This window comes from Piliocolobus tephrosceles, chromosome 1 (assembly GCF_002776525.5).
Source record: "Piliocolobus tephrosceles isolate RC106 chromosome 1, ASM277652v3, whole genome shotgun sequence".
Classification (NCBI taxonomy): domain Eukaryota; kingdom Metazoa; phylum Chordata; class Mammalia; order Primates; family Cercopithecidae; genus Piliocolobus; species Piliocolobus tephrosceles.
The window spans coordinates 89,548,746-89,567,155 of record NC_045434.1 but is presented as its reverse complement, the minus strand read 5'-3'; the positions used below and the strand labels follow the sequence as shown (position 1 = coordinate 89,567,155).

The 18,410-nt window shown below is 42.0% G+C and overlaps 1 protein-coding gene across 4 annotated transcripts in view; it reads left to right on the top strand.

The window, feature by feature from the left end:
• THEM4 (thioesterase superfamily member 4) overlaps positions 1-18,410 on the top strand; it is a 49,936-nt gene that overhangs the window by 16,022 nt on the left and 15,504 nt on the right. For all 4 annotated transcript variants that reach the window (XM_023213752.2, XM_023213755.1, XM_023213753.2 and 1 more), the window contains exons 2-4: positions 7,098-7,284; positions 13,176-13,335; positions 14,162-14,272. In XM_023213752.2, coding sequence (XP_023069520.1) covers positions 7,098-7,284; positions 13,176-13,335; positions 14,162-14,272 — 458 coding nt within the window. The remainder of the gene's footprint in view (positions 1-7,097; positions 7,285-13,175; positions 13,336-14,161; positions 14,273-18,410) is intronic.

Here is an 18,410-nt window from a genome sequence, read left to right as displayed (position 1 = left end):
TGGATTTTCTCTCTTCTTGGTTAATCTTGCTAATGGTCTATCAATTTTATTTATCTTTTCAAAGAACCAGTTTTTTGTTTCATTTATCTTTTATATTGTTTGTTTCAGTTTCATTTAGTTCTGCTCTGATCTTAGTTATTTCCTTTCATCTGCTGAGTTTGGGTTTGGTTTGTTCTTGTTTCTCTAGTTCCTTGAGCTGTGACCTTAGATTGTCTGTTTGTGCTCTTTCAGAATTTTTGAGGTAGGCGTTTAGGGCTATGAACTTTCCTCGTAGCATTGCCTTAGCTGTATCCCAGAGGTTTTGATAGATTGTGTCATTATTGTCATTCAGTTTGAAGAATTTTTAAAATTTCCATCTTGATGTCGTTTTTGACCCGAAGCTCATTCAGGAGCAGGTGTTGTTGTTGTTGTTGTTTTCTGAGACAGAGTTTCACTCTTGTTGCCCAGGCTGGGGTGCAGTGGCGTGATCTCAGCTCACTGCAACTTCTGCCTCCTGGGTTCAAGCAGTTCTCCTGCCTCAGTCTCCTGAGTAGCTGGGATTACAGGCGCATGCCACCACTCCTGGCTGATTTTTGTATTTTTAGTAGAGATGGGGTTTTGCCATGTTGGTCAGGCTAGTCTTGAACTCCTGACCTCAGGTGATCCTCCCGCCTCAGCCTCCCAAAGTGCTGGGATTACAGTTGTGAGCCACTGCGCCTGGCCTATTTACATGGTGTTGAAGGTTCTTTTTGGAGTTGATTTCCAGTTTTATTCCACTATGGTCTGAGAGAGTGCTTGATATAATTTCAATTTTCTTAAATTTATGGAGGCTTGTTTATGGCCTATCATGATCCGTCTTGGAGAAAGTTCTATGCACTATCAAATAGAATGTGTATTCTGTGGTTGTCAGATGAAATGTTCTGTATATATCTGTTAAGTCGCTTTGTTCCAAGGTATAGTTTAAATCCATTGTTTCTTTGTTGACTTTCTGTCTTGATGACATGTCTAGTGCTGTCTGCCGAGACCAACTCAGTTGTGGAAGACCAACTCAGTTGTGGAGTCCCTAACCCAGCGGCGCTAGAGGAATTAAAGACACACACACAGAAATATAGGGTGTAGAGTGGGAAATCAGGGGTCTCAGCCTTCAGAGCTGAGAGCCCCGAATAGAGATTTACTCACATATTTATTGACAGCAAGCCAGTGATAAGCATTGTTTCTATAGATTATAGGTTTACTAAAAGTATTCCTTACGGGAAACAAAGGGCTGGGCTCTGGCTAGTTATCTGCAGCAGGAACATGTCCTTAAGGCACAGATCACTCATGTTATCATTTGTGGCTTAAGAACACCTTTAAGCAGTTTTCCACCCTGGTTGGGCCAGGTGTTCCTTGACCTCATTCCGGTAAACCCACAACCTTCAGTGTGGGCGTCATGGCCATCACGAACATGTCACAATGCTGCAGAGATTTTGTTTATGGCCAGTTTTGGGGCCAGTTTATGGCCAGATTTGGGGGCTTAGCCCTAGCAGCTGTCAGTGGAGTATTGAAGTCCCCCACTATTATTTTGTTGTTGTCTATCTCATTTCTTAGGTCTATTAGTAATTGTTTTATAAATTTGGGAGCTCCAGTGTTAGGTGCATATATATTTAGGATTGTGATATTTTCCTTTTGGACAAGGCCTTTTACGGTTATATGTTGTCCCTCTTTGTCTTTTTTGACCTCTGTTGCTTTAAAGTTTGTTTTGTCTGATGTAAGAATAGCTACCTATCCCTGCTTGCTTTTGGTGTCCATTTGCATGAAATGCCTTTTTCCACCCCTTTATTTGAGTCCTTATGTGTTAGGTGAGTCTCTTGAAGGCAGCATGTAGTTGGTGGTTGAGTTCTTATCCATTCTGCAGTTCTGCATCTTTTAAGTGGAGCACTTAGGCCATTTACATTCAATTTATTATTGAAATGTGAGGTACCATTGTGTTCATTGTGCTCTTTGTTGCCTGTGTACTTTGGGTTTTTTTGTTTGTTTTTTTGTTTTTGCTTTTTAACTTGTATTTTTGTTTTATAGGTCCTGTGTGATTTATGCTTTAAAGAGGTTCTGTTTTGACATGTTTCTGGGATTAGTTTCAAGATTTAGAGCTCCTTTCAGCAGTTCTTGTAATGGTGGCTTGGAAATGGCAAATATGTTTGTCTGAAAAGGACTGTATCTTTCCTTCCTATGTGATACTTAGTTTCACTGGATACAAAATTCTTGGCTGATAATTGTTTTGTTTGAGGAGGCTGAAGATAGGGCCCCAATTCCTTCTGGCTTGCAGGGTTTCTGCTGATAAATCTGCTGTTAAACTGCTAGATTTTCCTTTATAGGTTACCTGGTGCTTCTGTCTCACAGGTCTTAAGATTCTTTCCTTTGTCTTAACTTCGGATAACCTGATGACAATGTGCCTGGGTGCAGGTCTTTTTGTGAGGAATTTCCCAGGTGCTCTTTGTGCTTCTTGTATTTGCATGTCTAGATCTCTAGCAAGACCAGGGAAGTTTTCCTCAATTATTCCCCAGATATGTTTTCCAAGCTTTTAGAATTGTCCTCTTCCTCAGGAACACTGATTGTTCTTAGGTTTGGTAGTTTAACAAAATCCCAGACTTCTCGGAGGCTTTGTTCATATTTTCTTGCTATTTTTTCTTTCTCTTTGTTGGATTAGGTTAATTTGCATTTCTAAAAGTGTGTACAGAATTTCCTGAATTTTATAATGTTTTTTCTTTAAGCTGTCTATTTCCTTGAATGTTTCTCTCTCCACTTATTTTTATTATTTTTATTTTTATTTTTTGACGAAGTCTCACTCTGTCGCCCAGGCTGGAGTGCAGGGGCACAATCTCGACTCACTGCAACCTCCACCTCCCAGGTTCAAGCAATTCTCCTGCCTCAGCCTCCCGAGTTGCTGGGACTACAGGCGTGCGCCACCTCACCCAGCTAATTTTTGTATTTTTAGTAGAGATGGGGTTTCACCATGTTGGCCAGGATGGTCTCGATCTCTTGATCTTGTCATCTGCCCACCTTGGCCTCCCAAAGTGCTGAGATTACAGGCATGAGCCACCACACCCGGCCCTCTCTTTACTTCTTGTATCATTTTTTGGATTTCCTTGCATTGGGCTTTGCCTTTCTCTGGTATCTCCCTGATTGCCTTAATAGCTAACCGCCTGAATTCTTTTTCAGGGAAATCAGGGATTTCTTCTTGGTTTGTATCCATTGCCGGTGAACTAGTGTGATTTTTGGGGGGTGTTGACAGGCCTTGTTTTGTCATATTACCAGGGTAGGTTTTCTGGTTCCTTCTCATTTGGGTAGGTAGGCTCTGTCAAAGGGAAGGTCTAGGGCTGAAGGCTATTGTTCAGATTTTTGTGTCCCACAGAGTGTTCCGTTGATGTAGTACTCTCCTGCTTTTCCTGTGGATGTGACTTCCTGTGAGCTAAACTGCAGTGATTGCTGTCTGTTTTCTGGGTCTAGCCACCCAGCAAGTCTGCCCAGCTCTGGGTTGGTACTAGGAGTTGTCTGCACAGAGTCCTGTGATGTGAGCTGTCTGTGGGTCTCCCAGCCATGAATACCAGGGCCTGTTCTGGTGGAGGTGGCAGAGGGTGCAGTGGACTCTGTGAGGGTTCTTAGCTTTGGTTTAAAGCTCTACTTTTGTGCTGGTTGGCCTCCTGCCAAGAGGTTGCACTTTCCAGAAAGCATCAGCTGTAGTAGTGTGGAGAGGGACTGGTGGTGGGCGGGGCCCTCGAACTCCCAAGATTATATGCCCTTTGTCTTCTGCTACCAGGGTAGATAGGGAAGGACCATCACGTAGGGCTGGGGCTAGGCACATCTGAGCTCAGATTCTCCTTGGAGGAATCTTGCTGTGGCTGCTGTGGGGGATGGGGGTGAGATTCCCAGGTCACTGGAGTTGTATACCTAGAAGAATTATGGCTGCCTCTGCTGAGTCATACAGGTTGTCAGGGAAGTTGGGGAAAACCGGCAGTCACAGGCCTCACCCAGCTCCCATGGCAAGCTGAAGGACCGGTCTCACTCCCACCCTGGCCTTCCAATAGCCCCGAGTCTGTTTCCAGGTGGAGGGCAAGATGGGCTTGAAAAACTTGTCTGAGGCTTTCCACCTCCCAGCTGCAAAAGAAGGAAGGGCTTTAGTTCTTCCCCGACCTTTGAAGTCTGCAAGCTGGGTTCATGCCCTCCCCGAGTTCTGGCCAGGAGGCTTCTCCCCGGTTCAAACTGTTACAAAGTTCAGCTAGAGAATTCCTTCTCCCTGTGGAATTTTACCCCCTGCTCCTTTGGCCACCCTCCTGATGGATCCCTGTGGTGCCAGGCAGGTATGGGCTGCTTGGGGACCCAGTGAGCTCCCAGGCCTTTCTGCTGCTTCCTCTACCCCTGTATTTCACTCGGCTTAGCTCTCTAACTTGACTCAGCTCCTGGTAAAGTCAGAAATTTCTCCTGCAGACAGACCAGCTTCCCCAGTGGGGGTGTGTGTTCAGGAGCTTTCTTTCCCACGTCCACAGTTGGGGCACTCATAGCATTTGGGATGTCTCCCGGTCCTGCAGGAGCAGTCCGCTTCCTTCAGAGGGTCTGTGGGTCCTCTCCTGATTGCTGGTTCTTGCAGTCAATCTTGAGCTAAAATTCATGATGCATGCCTCCATATGCTCAGCTAATACAGTTTTGAAAAAAGTTGGAGGAATCACTCTGCCCAATCCAACACGTATTATGTTCCTACAATAATTAAGAACAATCACAGGGTCCCACAATAGGCTGTCTGCAAGCTGAGGAGCAAGGAGAGCCAGTCAGAGTCCCAAAACTGAAGAACTTGGAGTCCGACGTTCAAGGGCAGGAAGCATCCAGCATGGGAGAAAGATGTAGGTTGGGAGGCTAGGCGTCTCCTCTTCCATAGAGTTTTTGAGACAGGTTCCCTGTATTCTTCCCACCAAGCCAGCATTGGAGCCAGCCCCTGTCAGGAGAAAGCTGGTTCTCCCATCATACTGTGACCTCCCTGTTTTGGTTTTATGGTGCAGTCTGTGTATTGTAGGTACATTAAATCTGAATGAATTGATAAGGGTGGCTGAAAGTAGAATGCCATAGAGTTAATAGCTTCTGTGATCCTACATGTTCCAAGATATCTGCAGCCGTCCAGAAAGCCAGTTTTCCTTTCTGGTGTCTGTGGGCATACACTTTGTTCTGCTCCTTAGTAAGTCACACCTCGTCTTCCAGGTCCTCTAGGATCCCTGTAATGTTCTAGTTGTTGCCTGGGCATTGGAGTAATAGCAGTGCTTGGTGCTACAGAAATAGATGGATGGAAGCTGTGGTTACTGTGACACCAAGAACTTGTCCCCTGAGCTGCCTACTCCGCTTTCTCCTTTATTTTTTGGTAATTGGCTCTGTCATTCACCTCATTGCAGGATTCAGAATCCTGGGACTGGGTCTTGTATTTCTCTTTTTCCCTTACCCTCCTTATCCAAATAGTCACCCACCAAGTTCTGCTTCCTGCTCTCATGATCTCTCACCTGAGTTACCCTAGTAGCTTCCAGACAGGGCCCTCTGATTTCAATTTTGGACATTCCCACTATCTTTTATGTTATGGAAAGATCTAATCATTGTTACTCCCCATTTAAAATCCCTCAGAGAGCACTGCAGATAAAATTCAAGCCAGTTAGCTTAGTATTAAGGTTTTACATGCATTTCTGCAGCCATCTGCTCCACTCTTGTACCCTAATAATGCCAAACTTCTTTTAGGCCTTAATTTTATCATCTGTAAAATGAGGATAATAAATAGTACCTACTTCATATGATTGTAATAAGACCTCTCAAAACTGTTTCATGCCTCTTTTGCAAACTGCATTAGGCTGTTCTCATGTTGCTATAAAGAAATACCTGAGACTGGGTAATTTATAAAGAAAAGTTTAATTGACTCACATTTCTACAGGCTATACAGGAAGCATGATGGTGGCATCTGCTTGGCTGCTGGGGAGGCCTTAGAAAACTTACAGTCAGCCAGGCACAGTGGCTGACTCCTGTAATCCCAGCACTTTGGGAGGCCGAGGTGGGCGGATCACCTGAGGTCAGAAGTTCGAAACCAGCCTAACCAACATGGAGAAACCTCATCCCTACTAAAAATACAAAAAATAGCCGGACATGGTGGGGCTGTAACTCCAGCTACTTAGGAGGCTGAGGCAGGAGAGTCACCTGAACCCAGGAGGTGGAGGTTGCAGTGAGCCAAGATTGCGCCACTGAACTCCAACCTGGACAACAGAGTGGGACTCTGTCTCAAAAAAAAAAAAAAAAAAAAAAAAAGGAAGCAAGAAAACTTACAGTCATGGCAGAAGGCACAGTGGGAGCAGGTATTTCACATGGACACAGCAAGAGCAAGAGTGCAAGGCACGAGGTACTATACACTAACGGTACTAAACGACCGGATCTCATGAGAACTCACTATCATGAGGACAGTACCAAGGAGGGTGGTGCTAAACCATTCATGAGAAATTCACCCCCATGATCCATTCACCTCTCACCAGGCCCCACCTCCAACATTGGGGATTACATTTCAATATGAGATTTGAGCGGGGACACACATCCAAACTATATTCCAGTGTTTTTTTTTGTTTTGTTTTGTTTTGTTGCCTATAATACTTTTCCCAAAAGCTGGCTAATTTCTGCTTATCTAATCAATATTCAAGTCAAAGGACCCCTTCCTGAACCCCTAATCCTAGATGAATACTTCTCCCTTATCCCCTAACTTCCTGTGCATAGCCACTGGAAGAGCTTTTAACATTTAAGATAATGTCTATTCTTCACCTCCATCTCCAGTGTCCTGGGCTCACCTGTGCTTGATTAAAGTTTGAAAAAAAGAATGGAATCAGCAGACCTGAGCATAATGCTGGCTCTGTCAATAGCTCGCTGAGTGATGTTGAGCAAATCATTTTCCCTCTCTCAATCTCTCATTTTCCCAAGGAGGATGGACCAGGTAATCCCTGAAATTCCCTTCCATTTTGAAGTGACAAGCTTATGGGGAGAAGAAAGCAGCAAGATAGTCTTAGAAATTGGGAGAATATGTTATGAAATAGAATGCACCTCGCATTACTTACTCTTCTTTTTCTTCTGTCTTTTAGAGGTTATTTTCTTCTGAGGAAGTCATTCTTAGGGATTATTCTGTCCCCAACCCCAGCTGGAACAAGGACCTAAGACTGCTCTTTGACCAGTTTATGAAGAAATGTGAAGACAGCTCCTGGAAACGTTTGCCTTCATATAAACGTATACCGGCTGAAAAGATTCAAGACTTCAAAACCCATTTGCTTGGTAGAAACAGCCACTTTCTCATTAATGTATCTGAGCATCAAATATAAAACTAAGAACAGATTGAAGTACTAGTTACTACCTGAAAAAAGAAAAAGTATAATGCAGGGTTATAGTTCTGTAGTCACCAGTTTTATAGACCAGAAATCACAATAAATTTTGCAGATTGGAGCGCATAAAGCCTATTGTCAAGAATAAGACTGCTCCCACCCTGGCATTCTTATCACCATTAGCAAGAGTGAAGAAAGGGCCCCAGAGAGCTTCCACCCTCCTACAACCTCATCACCTCTATGTCTTGAGGCTATCATCTAATCTCATTTCACCCTTTATCCCATGTTTGGTTCTATCACCCTAAGAAGCTCAGAACACTCAGGTTACATCCACATCTCCCAGTATCTAAATCCCCAGGGCAACCCACCCTACACCCAAAACACACACATTGCACTTCCTATCCTTCTGTGTTTTTTTACTAATATACTTTTTTAGCATTATAATTTTATAGAAAAATTAGCCCAAAAGTACAGAGAGTTTCCATATACCCTTCATCCCCTCCCCACCCCCGATTTCTCCTGTTACTAACATCTTGAATTATTACTGTGGTGTATTTGTTACAGTTGATGAGCCAATATTGATATATTACTCTTAATTAAGGTGCATAGTTTATCTTAGGGTTCACTCTTTGTGTTATGTTTTCCGTGGGTTTTAACAACTGTGTAATGAGAGATGTCTGTCATTATGGTATATTGAATCATTCACAGATATTTCTGAGTTACTCATTATCTTTTAATCATCCAAACACATCTTTAGGTGGTGATGTTTCTTTTTTTAACTGACTTTTAAGAAGGCCCTTGGGCTGGGCACTGTGGCTCATGCCTATAATCCCACACTTTGGGAGACTGAGGCGGGCGGATCACTTGTGGTCAGGAGTAAAAGACCAGCCTGGCCAACATAGTGAAACCCCGTCTCTACTAAAAATACAAAAAAAAATTAGTTGGGCGTGGTGGCGGGGACCTGCAATCCCAGCTACGTGGGAGGCTGAGGCAGGAGAATTACTTGAATCCAGGAGGCAGAGGTTGCAGTGAGCTGAGATCGTGCCACTGCACTCCAGCCTGGCCAACAGCCTATCTCCCCCCCACAAAAAAGAAAAGAAAAAGAAGGCTCTTAATATTGCCCAACAACCATCCTTCATGTTTCCCTAGTTTATTCACTCTCCTCCCTTACTGGATGACTATTTTCTGCCTTTTTCTTTCTTGTTATGCCTCTAATACTTTCTTTTCCCTTCTCACCCTCAGTTGGTCTCGCTTCCTATCTCACTAAGAGGCAATAAAAGCAGTCAGAAGAGAACTTCCAGTCTCCCATTGCCTCACATATCCTCCACCCTGCATCTGTGCCTGATGTTCTGCTTCTTCCTGCTATGAGTGAACCATCCACACTCTCAGGGAGACCCAGCCTTCCATTTGTGCGCTGCATTCCATTTTCTTTGGCCTACTGAAGGACATCCATCTCTGCTAGATGTTTCTTATCAGCATATAAATATGCCACAACTGCAGTTCTCTCTTCCCAGTCTCTCTCTCTGTTTTGTTTTGTTTTTGTTTGTTTTGTTTTGTTTTGTTCTTTTGGTTTTGAGAATGAGTCTCGCTCTGTCACTCAGGCTGGAGTGCAGTGGCATGATCTCGGCTCACTGCGACCTCCGCCTCCTGGGTTCAAGTGGTTCTCCCACTTCAGCGTCTCAAGTAGCTGGGATTACAGGTGCACGCCACCATACCCGGCTTATTTTTGTATTTTTAGTACAGACAGCATTTCACAGTGTTGGCCTGGCTGGTCTCGAACTCCTGACCTCAAGTGATCTGCCCCACCTTGGCCTCCCAAAGTGCTGGGACTACAGGCATCAGCCACTGTGCCCAGCCTATCTTGAACCCACTCCCTCAAAACAGCTCTTGCCAAGGGTACCAGTGACCTTCATGTTGCTGAGTCCACTAACGTCTCAGCTTTTGGCACAGCTGGTGACTCCTTTCTACTTGAACGTAACTTCCAGGACACCACATTCTCCACGTCACTAGTCCCCCCCTTTTCAATTTCTTGTGCTGGTTCCTCCCCATTCTCAAACCCTTCATGTTAGGGTGCCCTCAAGTCTCAGTCCTTAGTACTCCTGTCTTCTCCACACTCCATTGGTAATCTCATACAGTCTCTCAGCTTTAGAGACCATCCAAAAGTTGACAACTTCTTAATTAAATGATTGAAATTTAGTGCCTGGGTTTAAATTCTAGTTCCACAATTTAAAGCTGTGCAACTTTGAGCAAGGCACTTTACCTTTCTTTGCCTCAGTTTCCTCATGGTAGATACTTTAGTATTTGCTGAAGGAATTAATAAAACAAAAATAAAACTAATCAAGAAAAATTATAGAGTTCTTAAGATTCTTTGCAGAATCTCTGATATATCTCAAGGGAATAATTACTGTTTTATAAATGAAGAGGAAAAATGTGTAGTTTGTATTACTAATTCTCTTCCAACTGTTAGCATATCACACAACTGACTGTCCTTACCCCAGCACAATCTGGCTTCTACCCTAACAGCTCTACTGAAATGTCTTCGTTGAAGCTACTAGTGAGTGAAGTGCCAAATTCAGTGTGCATTCTTCAGCACTTACTGTACTAGACCTCCCTGTCTTATTCTCATTGAAACATTTTCTCTTGGCTTTCATAAACCTTTCAGACCAATCTTCCCTCCTCCTTCTACTTGCTCCTTAAATGTCAATGTTTTCCAGGGTTCCATTCCTACATGGTTTTGCTCATTTCTTCATCCAACCCTCATGCACTCTTGACTAAAATTTGACCCTCTCAGAATCAAGAGGAGTTTGGGGTCCTCTTTGCTACCCACACTTGTTTTCAAACCATTACTTCCCCTCATCTTAAAAAGCCAAGCCCTCTGGGCTGGGCACAGTGGCTCAACACTTTGGGAGGCCAAAGTGGCGGATCACTTGAGGCCAGGAGTTTGAGACCAGCCTGGATGACAGAGGAAGATTCTGTCAAAAAGAAAAAAATCCCTCTGTTTCTTTGAGTTTATACCATCTAACTTTGTCACCCTCCTCCTCTTCCCCTCCTTGTTGCTGTCATCTGTCAACCTCTCCCTCAGTGTTCGAGTATTTCAGCAGTTGGTCCACTATCTACCCAACTCCATTCAGCATTCTCAGCAACTCGAGCATCCACACAGTGGCTCCTCAGTTTATGTGCTTCCTCATCACCCTTGAACTTTTCTTATCCCCTAGCCCCAGGTACACACTCCCATGAACATCTTGAGCCTTATCTTCAGACAGTACACAGCCTCCAAATGCATACATTTAAACATCCTGTTTTCTGATGACAGCATTTTTCCTTTCAGCAGCTTACTTATTCAAAGGCCCCTCAGAAACAATTGTTAATTCATTAAGACCTTCTGAGTTCATTGAATCCTTTACTTTCTCATGGTCCTGTAGCCCTCATCTATCTGAACTTCTGTAGCCCCCTTAGCCTAGAAAAACTCCAGCCCTGGATGAATCCAACCATCTGCCATCTTTACTTTGAACAGGCTTTCACGTAGTTAAGCATTCCTGGAGAAAATCACACCATCTAGCAGATAAGTTTGGTGATTGTGATTTTTGTAGTCTCATCTCCTGTCTCCATTCTTATCCTCCTCAAAGCCCTTCCTCCACTCAACTGTCAGAATGATTCAAAATGCAAGTCTCATTTTCAGTGTTATCCCATTTCTTACTATTGCCTTTCAGACTTAAAAATGAACATGAAGCACCTAGCAATCTTGTTAAAATGCAAGTTCTGCTTCAAAAGGTCAGAGGTAGAACCTGAGATTCTGCATTTCCAACAAACTTCTTTCACCATCACAAAGGACAAATGCATCCTCTTGAGAGCAATCGCTTTTGGTCTTTATTTTGAAATGACCTACATTTTAACTCAACCCAGACGTTATTTTTCTCATTTTTATGAAATAAGCTCAAGGTCTGATAATCTAGACTAGAAATTTCAAACTCCTAAGTAAAAAAATTAGAAGCGCTTAACACCTATCTTATCCTGAAGTCCTGGAATGTCAGAGTTGGAAGAGATCTTTTTTTTTTTTTTTGAGGCGGAGTCTCGCTCTGTTGCCCAGGCTGGAGTGCAGTGGCGTGATCTCGGTTCACTGCAAGCTCCGCCTCCCGAGTTTAGGCCATTCTCCTGCCTCAGCCTCCCTAGTAGCTGGGACTACAGGTGCCTGCCACCTTGCCCGGCTAATTTTTTGTATTTTTAGTAGAGATGGGATTTCACCGTGTTAGCCAGGATGGTCTCAATCTCCTGACCTCGTGATCCGCCCACTTCGGCCTCCCAAAGTGCTGGGATTACAAGCGTGAGCCACCCCACCCGGCCGGAAGAGATCTTAGAGCTCATTTTATTTTATCTCCTCATTGTATGGATAAAGTACGGTGCAAAAGAGTGAGTTCTAGGCCAGAGGTAGGCCAATAATTTAATTTTCCCAACTCACGGGCCAAGGTTCTTTCCACTGCACCATAATACTGATCCCCAACTTTAAGTTTCCTTGTCTGGCCTTCTAAACCATCAGTTCACTCAACAGCTGCTTAAGTGTATATAGTATGTGCACATCTGTGCCATTTGTTGGGTATGCAAGGTCTAAAAGACAGGGTGCCTGCCCTGGGATGCTCATGACCTAAGTAAAAGGCATCCTTCCTGTCCCTCTCCCCACTTCTCCTGGATCTTCTCATCTGTATCCTTTTCCACATTTGTAAATATAAATTCAATAGAAAGAAACAGTTTTACATGTGGCAAATCATAATGAGATATGAAAGAAAGGTGAGTAGGGGGATTAAATTTTAAAGCAGATACAAAAGGATAAATGCACCATTTCTTGAGAGCAATGGCTTTCAATCTTTATTTTGAAGTGACCTATATTTTGACTCCGTCCTGTTCCCCCAACTTGCTCACAATTTTGTAAGTGAAAAAAAACTGTCTAAACAAGTGCACTATTACTTACCCAGAGTATATGGTTCTGTTATCTAAGTGTTCTGTTTCTTTTTAAAGCCTGGTAAACGGCCGGGCACTGTGGCTCACGCCTATAATCCCAGCACTTTGGGAGGCCGAGGCAGGTGGATCCCTGAGTTCGGGAGTTCCAGACCAGCCTGACCAACGTGGAGAAACCCCGTCTCTACTAAAAATACAAAATTAGCCGGGCGTGGTGGTGGGCACCTGTAATCCTAGCTACTCGCGAGGCTGAGGCAGGAGAACTGCTTGAACCCGGGAGGCGGAGTTTGCAGTGAGCTGAGATCTCGCCTTTGCACTACAGCCTGGGCAATAAGAGCGAAACTCCGTCCAAAAAAAAAAAAAAAGCCTGATTACAACCCACAATCTGATTTCATGAACCCTAATGGTTCTAACTGCCAGTTTTGGGGGCTTAGTGTCACAATCACATGAGTATTGGGCTGAACTGACCCTGTTGCTGATTCGGGCTAAACTCATGTCTGCCAGGGAAACCTCCTTTCTGTTACATTTTTTATTTTCTGTAAATTGCATTTAAACCACAGTTCTTCCAAGAAGGGTTTCTGTCTTTACCGTACCATTTTATTCAGTATATTGTTAGCATTTATATACTGTATTCCTGATTGCCATGTGTGGGTACTTTTATTTGATTTCATGTCTGTTTGACTCTGTCCCCAGTTGGACTGTTAATTCCACAAGGGCAAAGATCCTGTCTTCTGTTTCATTGAGACCTTCCCATTCCTTTTAATTTTGCACCCTGTGGACATTTGAGTCAATCATCCATTGACATGTGATTCTAGCAGGGTACAGGTGCTTGACTCTGCCATGGCATTTCTCTCACCCTTGGTTCTCATTTGCCATCCACCTCATTTTCTATAGACCCAAAGCTTATGAAAGAAGAACAAATGTCACAGACCCAGCTCTTCACCAGAAGCTTTGATGATGGCCTGGGCTTTGAATACGTGATGTTCTACAGTGACGTCGAGAAAAGGATGGTTTGCTTATTTCAAGGAGGCCCTTACCTGGAAGGACCACCTGGGTAAGAATGATAGCCTGAAAGTGTGGATCTAAAAAAATGTTATCTTACAGTGCCACCATGTGTCCTGTCCATGGACTACAATGAAGATTTTCAAATGGTCATGTAGATGTATATTTATTGACGTGGAAAGATGTTTAAATACATTATTAAAGAACATCTTATCTATAATATTAATATTGATAAATATTTAATATATTAAAGAGCATTATATTATAGGGCATAAGGCAACAGCGTATAGTTTGAGAGCATATCATTAATGTGTTAACAGTGTCTTGTCACTGACTGGGTAGTATTATGGGTCTTAAATTTTTTTTTCTTTTTTTCATATTTGCATTACCTAAATTTCTAAACAATGAGTATGTATAGTTTGTTTTGTTTTGTGAGACAAGGTCTTGCTATGTTGCCCAGGCTGAAGTGCAGTGGCATGATCATAGCTCACTGCAGCCTCGAACTCCTGGGCTCACACGATCGTCCCACCTCAGCCTCCCGAGTAGCCAGGACTACAAGCACATGACACCACACTTGACTAATAATAAAAACATAATATAAATGTTCTAAATTATATTTTAGCTTTTTGTTTGCTTGTGATCTGGTTACTATTAAGTTCTGGTTTTATTACAAATACTTAAGACTATACTGTTATGCTGTGAACAAAATAAAGTTGGGGTCATAAATAGTGTTTGGCATTCAGTATGCTGAACATGGGCTAAGTGGACCTTTCATAAGTAAATTGTGTGAAGATGCTTGGATAATTTCTCTCTTTCAAGAGGCTCTCTTATCTTCAGAACTTCTGAAAACATTTCTCCTCCATTCCTGTTGTAACCAGATTCGTTCATGGAGGTGCCATTGCAACCATGATTGATACTACTATTGGTATGTGTGCATTGATGGCTGGGGGAGTCGTCGTGACTGCCAATCTCAACATCAATTATAAAAGGTAAATTCATAGTAATTCTCTATTTATCCTTAGGTGTTGTTAAGTCAGGTTCCCAGTTGCAGATCTTGAGACCATAATTTGTGTTCAAGTGATTATTAAAGAAGTGCTCCCAGAGGAAACTAGCAAGGGAGTGGGAGAAGCAGGACAGGGAATATGAAGAAGTCAACCAAGGCTGAACTCTCAAAAGTCCAGCAAAGCATAGCTTTAGCTGGATCATACAAGGGAGCTCTAGAATGAAATTTATGCCTCAGAATTGTCTCTATCTCAGATGAGGGAAGCTAGAGTCTTCATACTCTCACATGTATCGGTCATGGGATCGGGGCCATCCGAGGGACTGTAAAGTTCCAAGTACTTCTAAGGGTCTCTGTGTTTGAGCAAAGCAGACTCTAGGAAAAATAACCAAAATAAGTGAAGAAAGGATCCAAGGGACTCTAGGTGGAGCACCAACATCAACTACGTAACAAAATTAATTTTTTAAAAATTTAGTTGGGCCTAGCAGTGCACATCTGTAGTCCTAGCTTCTTGAGAGGATTGCTTGAGCCCAGGAGTTCAAGGCTACAGTGAGCTAGGATCATGCCACTGCACTCCAGGGTGGGCAACAAAACAAGACCCCAACTGTAAACACACACACACACACACACACCCAAGTCTTTTCAGTCCACAAGCACAGATGTCTTTCCATTTGTTTGTGTCTTTAATTATTTTCATCAATGTTTTGTGGTTTTCAGTGTATAAGACTTTTGCTCTTTGGTTAAGTTGATTCCTAAGTATTTTATTCTTTTTGATTTTTTAAAAAATTTTAAATTTATTTTTATTATTATTATTATTTTTTGAGACAGAGTCTCACTCCGTCGTCCAGGCTGGAGTGCAGTGGCATGATCTCTGTTCATTGCAACATCCACTTCCCAGGTTCAAGCTATTCTCATGCCTCAGCCTCCCAAGTAGCGGGTATTACAGGCACGCACCACCACACCTGGCTAACTTTTTGTATTTTCAGTAGAGACAGTGTTTCACTTTGTTGGCCAGGCTGATCTCAAACTCCTGGCCTCAAGTGATCCGCCTGCCTTGGCCTTCCAAAGTGCTGGGATTACAGAAGTGAGTCACTGTACCTGGCCTTAATCGTTTTCTTAATTTCCTTTTTGGATTAGTCATTGTTTGTGTATAGAAATGCAATTGATTTTTCTGTGTTGATTTTACATCTTGCGGCTTTGCTGAATTTGTTTATTCATTCTAACAGGTTTTTGTGGAATCTTTAGGATTTTCTGTATACAAAGTCATGTCATTTGTAAACAGATCTTTGTACTTCTTCCTTTCCAATTTGAATACCTTTGATTTCTTTTTCTTGCCTAATTGCTCTGGCTAGGACTTCTAGTACCATGTAGAATAGAAGTGGCAGAAGTGGGCATCCTTGTCTTGTTTCTGATCTTAAAGAAAAAGGTTTTAATCTTTTACCATTTAGCATGATGTTAGTTGTAGGGCTTTCATAAATAACCTTTATTATGTTTAGAGAGTTTCTTTCTATTCCTAGTTGTGCCTTAGCTTTTTAACGTTTAAACCCATATTGTCATTGTACCTCCTTTTAATGATTTTAATAGCAGTTACATTGATTCTAGAGATTAATTTGGGGAAAGTTGACATATTTACAGATGGTCAATATTTCATATTAGTTATGACTATAAATTAGATTCTAGAAATCTGGGTTTTCTTAACATGATAAAGAATATATTAAAAATTAAGTTTTTAATATTTTTCCATGTCCCATGTTTTTAAAAATATTTTTCCATGTTCAAATAAAGTTGAATAATGAAGTACAATATCCTTCCTAAAAAATAAATGTAAAAGGTTACTTTGAAAACAAGCTGAAACAAAGTATTTAGATTGCGGTTTATCTCAAAAAGTGTTTTTGTCTTAAGCACATACTCCACATACTCAAGTGCAAAATGGGAAACAGAACCTGCCAAACTCTATGCTTTGTGCTTGTCCCACCCAATAAACCATCCACAAAAGTCAGTTGCATTGCTGTTCATTTGTTCCCCACAATTGGAAAACATACTGAAAAGAAGTTTTACCTGAAGTCATATGGATAGAGAGCAATTTAGTCAGGATTAGAGCTCACATCTTATGACACCAAATCTGATACTTTTCACTATAACACAGCTTCTATTGTCTTCTGTTAGGTGATGACTAAAGACTAGAAAAAAGTATTGGATTTTATAAGTAGTTTAGAATTTAATATTTATCAGGCTCTGTTTTTTTGTATACAGTTATTTGGGTTCATAATAATAGTAATAATAACATTAAATTTAATATGATTACTTGACTCAGGATGCTACAGGTAACAACCTGGGATTATATTTTAATGGAAAATAATTTGCAGTGTCAAAAAAAAAGAAAATAATTTGCAGTGTCAATTAATCATCAGATGCCTTAATCTACCTTACTTCCTTTAAGAAGCAAGATTATTCCTTAATGATTTCAAATAATTTCCAGCCCTCTGATCCAAATATCCCACTTGATTATTTCCTTGTGCCTAGCACATTAAGATAATAGACAAAGCAGGTCATAACTAGTGATGACTAACTAGCTGAAAGGGTAAGTATCTCAGCATGCCAATGACCCATTCATGACACATGAGTTGAGAAGCTCCTGATTCTATTTCTTCATGCAACATGGCAAACAAGAAATGCTAAAGGACATTCCTCCTTCAAAACAAGTAGATCCTGTACCAAATACACAAAGAATGAAACTGCCAAGGGTGACTATCAACAGAAACAATAATAAGATTTAGACCTCAGGGATCTAAGATATCATGATAATCAAATACACAATATAAATGAATAAAGTATGAGATATTTAAAGAAATAAAAGATGAGGCTGGGCACGGTGGCTCACGCCTGTTATCCCAGCACTTTGGGAGGCCACGGCGGGTGGAACACCTGAGGTCAGGAGTTCAAGACTGGCCTGGCCAACATGGCGAAACCCTGACTTTACTAAAAATACAGAGATTACGCAGGTGTGGTGGCGCGTGCCTGTAATCCCAGCTATTTGGGGGGCTGAGGCAGAAGAATCACTTGAACCTGGGAGATGGAGGCTGCAGTGAGCCAAGATTGTGCCACTGTATTCCAGCCTGGGCGACAGAATGATACTCCATCAAAAAATAAATAAATGATGAAATCACAAAAAGAGAAAACAACAATAGACTATAAAAATTATTAGGTAGGTTTGCCACGGAACCTAACAAAACTTTTAGAAATGAGAGTGTAGGCCGGGCGTGGTGGCTCACGCCTGTAATCCCAACATTTTGGGAGGCTGAGGTGGGCAGATTATGAGGTAAGGAGTTTGAGACCAGCCTGACCAACATGGTGAAACCCTGTCTCTACTGAAAATGCAAAAATTAGCTGGGTGTGGTGGTATGCACCTGTAATCCCAGCTACTTGGGAGGCTGAGGCAGGAGAATCACTTGAACCCGGGAAGTGGAGGTTGCAGTGAGCCGAGATTGCTCCATTGCACCGCAGCCTGGGCGACAGAGTGAGACTCCATCTCAAAAAAAAAAAAAAAGTAATTGAAAGCGTAATTGTTTTTAAAAACAAAAAAAATACCTCAGTGAATATGTTAAAGGACTATTTAAACACAGCTGAAGGTGAACAGAAATATAGAACTGAAGAGATTACCCTGATAAAAAGGTAGGCTGGTAAAGGTCAGAACCTTTCCTCTGAATTTACTAGAAACTCAAAAACTGTGAAATGTCATTTATTTCTCTCCATTTTCCTATTATAACTACCCCACCTTGTGGGCAGTCTATATAGAAAGGTTTCTTTGATACCTGACTGATGTAAGAACAAGAGGGGTAAATGTGAATTCTTGTGGATAGATAACTCAGGAGTTACTTCTAAATATCACTCCACTGCAAGAATTTAAAACAAAGTTTTAAAAATGCATTCAATAGTTTTCTTGAAAAGGGAAAATGACAGTCCCTAGGCTTCTGGTTTTTGTTTGCTTTTTAGAGTTTCGATTGCTTTTCATTCTGTATTTCTTTTATCAGAAGCTCAGATCACTTTAATAATCTTGTGGCCAACACATTCTGGAAGATTCTTCCTTCCTTCCTTCCTTCCTTCCTTCCTTCCTTCCTTCCTTCCTT